This window comes from Palaemon carinicauda, chromosome 5 (genome assembly GCF_036898095.1).
Source record: "Palaemon carinicauda isolate YSFRI2023 chromosome 5, ASM3689809v2, whole genome shotgun sequence".
Taxonomy (NCBI): Eukaryota; Metazoa; Arthropoda; class Malacostraca; order Decapoda; family Palaemonidae; genus Palaemon; species Palaemon carinicauda.
This window is the reverse complement of record NC_090729.1, coordinates 27,775,093-27,782,592: the sequence shown is the minus strand read 5'-3', so window position 1 is coordinate 27,782,592 and position 7,500 is coordinate 27,775,093. Positions and strand designations below refer to the sequence as shown.

The 7,500-nt window shown below is 38.0% G+C and overlaps 1 protein-coding gene across 1 annotated transcript; it reads right to left on the bottom strand.

Annotated features, from left to right (window-relative positions):
* Nucleotides 1–3,288: 3,288 nt before the first annotated feature.
* Nucleotides 3,289–6,418, bottom strand: LOC137640816 (uncharacterized). The gene is made up of 4 exons (XM_068373285.1): nt 5,443–6,418; nt 3,952–5,301; nt 3,469–3,671; nt 3,289–3,372 (listed from the first exon to the last, which is right to left on the bottom strand). The coding sequence occupies exons 1-4, from the start codon at nt 6,416–6,418 to the stop codon at nt 3,289–3,291; spliced, it is 2,613 nt and encodes an 870-aa protein (XP_068229386.1).
* Nucleotides 6,419–7,500: the final 1,082 nt, after the last annotated feature.

The following is a 7,500-nucleotide window of genomic DNA, read 5'->3' as shown; positions in this document are numbered from 1 at the left end:
TTTCCTTTTAATGATCAATGCCACAAAGGTTAGAATTCAAAGCCAAAGGGCAAGATCTCCAACAGTGAAAACCACAAGGAAAAACACTCAAAGACGATAACAAAAATTACTCAAAAAAAACTTGAACATTTATTATACACAAAGAAATATTACCCTAAACCCCCAAAATTGTATATAAAAAAAACTGATTTGGGTTTACAAAAAAAATTCACCTAAAAATAATCCTCATTCATACGATTGAAGAAGAGACATTAATTAGGAGGAGGAAGGAAAACAACCTATATCTAGAAAGCCCTGAAAGTTTTCAAGAGGAAGAAAATAAAAGGGGGAAATGACCTTAATCCTAGATTATAAAATTCAAGGAAAAAAAAATGTTCACATACATAAATACTTAAATTAGTTATCACTGATAGATATTGACCAAGCATCAAAGGTAGTTTCACTAAGTAAACTTGACGGCTCCACCATTTAACACAACCTGCCGTCGATCCACTGTTCTGGAATCACGAGGAGGTCTGTAACCGGAGGATACACTGACCCGCGTCAGTAACGTCAACAGAAAAATAGTCAGTTTATATCCTTACCGGCTATCAAAACAGAATCAAGCATTTTCACGACTCCGGAGGTTCCAAGACGAAGGCAGGACCAGGATGCCCTCCCAGGGGCAGCAGGAATGTCTCGAGGGGTAGAGACGAAAACTGTAGTGTATATCACACTGTCACAGCACACAGGAAGAACGCCCAATCAGGATACAGGAGGCGTCTCAAAACAAGGCTGCAGCTTCCACAACAACTTCAATAATCAGGAGGAGGAACACCATCACTGTCCTCCGCAATACAGTAGAAAAGGGGGCCCTTAAATACAGCAAGGCCTTCAGGAAATAGATTATTATTATTACAGTACTGTACTGTATTATTATCATTATTTATTATTATTATTATTAATACGTACGTACGGTATGCGCGGGGTATCTTGTATGAGTTGGTAACCTACTCATCATATACTGTAAGACGGGTTGTGATTGGTTCAAGCACTGATAGATGACGAATCAGAACTCAAGTTTTGTTATCTAGCCTGTGATTGGTGTTTTGCCATCATCTCCAGCTTCCAGCATCTAGGTTCTCGCGGGCCCGGGTCGTCCACTCTCTGTTCCCGCGTATCGCTGAGTAGACGTTCTTAAGTTTGTGAAGTTTACAGTAATCTGTGCTGTGTGCGACCTTTTTAAGTTGAACTTTTTGTCAAATCCTACTGTACAATGCCTCCCAAGCGTTCTGCTTCTACTAAGGCTGGTAGTGAGCCTAAACGCCACCGAAGGATGATGACGATAGCTGAGAAGGTTACGCTTCTCGATATGTTGAAAGATGGTAGAAGTTACGCGTCCGCTGCGCGCCATTTTGGGATCAACGAATCTACTGTTCGCTATATCAAGAAGGACGAGGCGAACATTAGAAAGACGGCTGCAATCACCTTTAGCAGGTCAGCGAAGCGAGTCGTTACAACGCGTAATAAAACGATCGTACGCATGGAAGGTGCTTTAGCTGTGTGGATTGCCGACTGCCGGAAGAAGAACATAGCCTTGGATATATATATATATATATATATATATATATATATATATATATATATATATATATATATATATATATATATATATATATATATATATATATATACATATATATATACATATATTTATTCACATGTATATATATATATATATATATATATATATATATATATATATATATATATATATATATATATATATATATATATATATATATATATATATATATATTGTTATGAACTTTGAATTACTAATTGCGGCAAAAGAAACAGGCTCTTTTCCTTTTAATGATCAATGCCACAAAGGTTAGAATTCAAAGCCAAAGGGCAAGATCTCAAACAGTGAAAACCACAAGGAAAAACACTCAAAGACGATAACAAAAATTACTCAAAAAAAACTTGAACATTTATTATACACAAAGAAATATTACCCTAAACCCCCAAAATTGTATATAAAAAAACTGGTTTGGGTTTACAAAAATAATTCACCTAAAAATAATCCTCATTCATACGATTGAAGAAGAGACATTACTTAGGAGGAGGAAGGAAAACAACCTATATCTAGAAAGCCCTGAAAGTTTTCAAGAGGAAGAAAATAAAAGGGGGAAATGACCTTAATCCTAGATTATACAATTCAAAGAATAAAAATTGTTCACATACATAAATACTTAAATTAGTTATCACCGATAGATATTGACCCAGCATCAAAGGTAGTTTCACTAAATAAACTCTACGGATGATAGCTCCACCATTTAACACAACCTGCCGTCGATCCACTGTTCTGGAATCACTAGGAGGTCTGTAACCGGAGGATACACTGACCCGCGTCAGTAACGTCAACAGAAAAATAGTCAGTTTATATCCTTATCAGCTATCAAAACAGAATCAAGCATTTTCACGACTCCGGAGGTTCCAAGACGAAGGCAGGACCAGGATGCCCTCCCAGGGGCAGCAGGAAAGTGTCGAGGGGTAGAGACGAAAACTGTAGTGTATATCACACTGTCACAGCACACAGGAAGAACGCCCAATCAGGATACAGGAGGCTTCTCAAAACAAGGCTGCAGCTTCCACAACAACTTCAATAATCAGGAGGAGGAACACCATCACTGTCCTCCGCAATACAGTAGAAAAGGGGGCCCTTAAATACAGCAAGGCCTTCAGGAAATAGATATCTCCGTGTCGTTCAGGAATATGGTCAGAGAACCTCCACGCTAAGGAGCCGAATCCACACTCCCTTCATCATCAGTCAAAGGTCCCCACCAAAAGTCGGGCAACGAATCACCAAACAACCAAGCCGGGGAATAATTACATGGTAAGACAAAAAAAAAAAAAAACTCATGGGCGAGGTACCACTTATATAATAACAACCTTCGGTGGGAGCGAGAAAAACATAAACCAGTCTTTTCTTATTTTCAATTTTGTGGCAAAACAGAAATATAATGAAAGCAATTTAATAAATTTTACTTTACAGGCCACGAATAAAATTAAGCAAATTATCACAGCTCCCCACCAAAAGGAAAAAAAATAATTTACTATTTTTTTTTAAAGAAAAGAATTTACGTTAATTTTTTAAAATTTAAATTTAATCAAATCTGATAAACTTAAAAGATCAAAGAACAAAAAAAAATGATTGTGTAAAAGCAAAGTAAATATTGAACCTGAAAAATAAGAACAATCGTTAACATTGAGACATTCTAGAAATTTTAACTACAATTAAATAAATTACTCCTTCTCGAAGGCTCTCGATAAAGTATCGGGGACAACATTACTTTTGCCAGAGATGTGTCGTATATTAAGGTTATATTCCTGCAAAATAAGACTCCAGCGTAAAATACGTGAAATACGCTGATTCTTGTTTTTGAATTTATTTATGAAAATTAGCGTATTATGATCCGTTAATACATCTATTGGAGCTGGAGATGACGACAGGTATACTTCAAAGTGGAGGAGGGCTTTAACTAAACACAAGGCTTCCTTCTCCACGGTCGAGTACTTCCTCTCCGCTGGTAATAGCTTCTTAGAGAAATACGCCAGAGTATGAGTCGTTCCATCGAGAAGTCTTTGAATAAGGACAGCACCTAAACCTACATCACTAGCATCTGTGGCTAAACAAAAAGGGAGAGAAAAGTCCGGTGAACGTAATAATGGAAAAGTCATTAACGAAGCTTTTAATTTCTCAAACGATTCCTGACATTGTTCATCCCAAATAAATTTTACATCTTTCTTCAAAAGATTAGTTAATGGATGAGCAATATCAGAAAAGTTTTTTCACAAACCGGCGGTAATAACTTACCATGCCCCAAAATCTTCTCACGACCCTCCTATTTTGAGGTGCAGGAAAGTCAGAAATAGCTTCCACATTCGCTTTCTTAGGAGCTACCTTACCCAGGCCTATCTCGTGCCCAAGATAAATTACCTTGGCCTGTGCAAAATCGCTCTTCCTTAAATTAACCACCAAACCAGCCTTTCTCAGAATCTCAAAGAGAGCTCTAATTCTCTTTAGATGTGTCTCCCAATCTTCGCTATAAATGATTAAGTCATCAATATATACTATACAGCCTTCTAAATCACAAGTAATAAAATTCATGAGTCTCTGAAAGGTGGCGGCTGCATTTTTCATACCGAATGACATAACTTTACACTCATACAGTCCGTCAACTGTCACAAATGCAGAAATTTTCCTTGCCCTGGGAGAAAGACCGACCTGCCAGTAGCCCTTCAACAAATCAAATTTGCTAATGTATTTAGCAGATCCAACACGGTCAATACAATCTACCACCCGAGGCAAAGGGAAAGAATCTGTCTTTGTAAGAGAGTTAACCTTACGATAATCAAAGCAGAGTCTATGCTCGCCACCCTCCTTTTTAACCAGTACCACAGGAGAGCTCCAGGGACTAAAACTGGGTTCTACCAGCCCGTGGTCCAGCATATACTTTACTTCGTCTTTAACGATGTCCCTTTTGAAAGGATTCAACCTATACGGACTCTGTTTGATAGGGCTTGCCTCCCCTACATCAACATCGTTTTCCAAAATGTTAGTCCGTCCTGGTACATCCTGAAATAAATCTTTATAACCATTAATTAACATTGTTAAGGACGTTGCTTTGTCCTTTTCCAGGTGCTGAAATTTAACATCAAGGTTATTAAGAATATTTGAATTGTTGGACAGACCATCAGGTCCCACAGATAACTTAATGTCTACCATAGGATCTACTTCTACCTCTACCAGTGACACTGGTTCTACATCTACCACTACTTCTCTACTAACAAAAGGTTTTAACACATTAATGTGACAAATTTGGGTTTTTCGACGTCTTTCAGGCGTCTCAATAAGGTAATTAACATTATTCAGTTTCTTAAGTACCTTCCACGGACCTGAGAAACGAGCCTTGAGTGGATTCCCAGGCATGGGAAGTAGTACCAAGACCCTGTGTCCTGGATCAAAATGTCTCATCTGGGTACCAACGTCATAATTTGTTTTCATAGTAGCTTGAGCCTTTGTTAAATTTTCCCGGGCAAAGGTCCAAGCTCTATGAAGTTTCTCCTGTAAATTAGATAAATAGTGTAATACATTCATATCTGCGGTTTTTCCCTCCCAGTGTTCCCTCACAACATCCAATGGACCACGAACACAATGTCCAAATATAAGCTGAAAGGGAGAAAAACCCAAAGTCTCATTAGGTGTTGACCTGATTTCAAATAAAGCGTAAGGGATCTCTTTGTCCCATTCACAACCTGTTTCCAAACAAAATTTTCTTAAGATAGATTTAAAAGTTTGGTGGAATTGCTCCACTTGGCCCTGACTTTCAGGGTGATAAGGGGAAGAAGTAACATGGTCAATCCCTAACTCATTAATTTTTTGCTTAAAGTACCTACTTGTAAAGTTCATACCATAGTCACTTTGAATAATTTTGGGAATACAAAATCTCGTAAAGAAGCCAACCAGTGCCTCAAATATTTCCTCCCCTCTAATACTCCGCAGTGGGACAGCCTCAGGGAATCGTGACATCCTATCAACCATAGTCAAAATATATTCATGTCCCTCGCGTGTCCGCGGTAAAGGACCTACCACATCAATAATCACCTCCCTGAAAGGTTCCCCCACTGACGGAATAGGAATTAAAGGAGCTTTTGGAATTTTCTGATTTGGCTTCCCCACGAGTTGACATACCTTACAAGATAATACGTGTCTCTTTACATCACGACGCATTCCAGGCCAGAAAAAATGTTCAGAGAGTTTCTGGAATGTCTTCTTGACCCCGAAATGTCCAGCAAGGTTATTCTCATGTGCTGAAATTAACAACTTAGAACGGTATCGTTCTGGAATTACCAATTGTTTCCTAACCTCAGCCTGATCAGCAGGTGCATTAACTGACCTACTGACTCTGTACACCAAACCACCTTCTTTAAGAAAAACAGGTTTTGATAAATCATCAACATCAACATCAAAATTAGAATCATCAAAATTAGAAAACTCATTTGCTTGGGCTTCTTTTAAAACCTCAACCTCCCATTCAACATCATTAAACAAAATATTTTTACTACTACTATTACTACAACTACTCGTCATTGTGTCAGTCGTCTGTCCATTAATATCATCAAAGTTTAAATTAACATTATCGAGATCAATCTCTCGAGCACGAGAACGAGTAATAACCGAGGTAGGTTCACATACAGAAACATCTAAATACCTATCATCCTCTAACTCTGTAACACTCAAAATTGGGAAATAATTTGCTTCGTCATGCAACACCAAATCATTAGCAAATAACATGTCAATACCGGGAAAAGGTAAACTGTCGACAATCGCCAGTTTTACCGTTCCCTTGTAATACTCAGTTTCTAGATACATGTTTTCGAGAGGATAGGAGGCAATAGTATCAGGAAATCCTCAAAGAACTACAAAATCAGTATTTGAAAATTTAAACCCACTAGGTACAGACTTTTTTAAAATTAAAGATTGTGCTGCACCAGTGTCACGAAGAATCTTTATACTACGTCCTATTCGTTTGTCAACATCAGTAAAAATAGTTCCATTCGATATGTACCTTGCAAATTTTAGTCACTTGCTTTCGTTTGATACCTCTTTCTTTGAAGATTTCTCAGCAGAAACAATATTAACAGCCTCCTTATTCCTTTCAAAGTAATTTTTCATAGCAAAGCAATTCGCTTTTATGTGACCCTTCCTATTACACTAATAACACCTTAAACTAGACTCTTGGGATTCTCTACGTTCACTACCACCCCCAGACCTACTACTATTCACGTAACTACGCGATTCTACACTTCCGTTTTTACTGCTATCTATGTTACGGTTAACACCTTTATTTTGATCAAAATCAGTAGACCTTTTCTGATAAGGTTTTCCCTGGTGAATATTTCCATTACGGGGAGAGAACTTTTTGGGAAAATCTTTTACCAAGTCTTGCCTATGTGCAAGGGAGTACTCATTGGAAGCAATTGCCACCTCCTATAAAGAATCAATCTTCAACTCCTCCAAATGAATCTTTAGCTCCCTCGACACAGACCTCTTGAATTCTTCAGTCAAAACTAATTCCCGCAATTTTCCCAACGTGTCAACCTCCTTGGACTTTAACCAGTCGTCCATGAACTGTTCTTTCTTTCGAGCGAATTCCACGAAAGTCATATCCGGATTCTTTTTAAAGTTCCTAAACTTTTGTCTGTACGCTTCCGGAACGAGATCGTAAGCTTTCAGAATTATCGCTTTCACTGAATCAATATCAGATGACAAACCCTCGTTAAGTGTATGATATACACGCTGGGACTTACCTTTTAAGCGACACTGGACCAAAGTGGTCCACATGTCGCGAGGCCATTTCAATTTCTTAGCTATTCTTTCAAAAGAAATGAAGAATTCAGAAACGTCTTCCTCATTAAATTTGGGAACAAGTTTCAGGGCACTTAACAGGTTAA

Coding starts and splice junctions, on each gene's coding strand:
- LOC137640816 (XM_068373285.1), bottom strand. CDS start 6,418: ATGTATCTAGAAACTGAGTATTACAAGGGAACGGTAAAACTGGCGATT. Junction 3,672..3,951: donor TGGGCACGAGATAGGCCTGG/GTAAGGTAGCTC, acceptor CTTTTTGTTTAG/CCACAGATGCTAGTGATGTA. Junction 3,373..3,468: donor CATCTCCAGCTCCAATAGAT/GTATTAACGGAT, acceptor CTTATTTTGCAG/GAATATAACCTTAATATACG.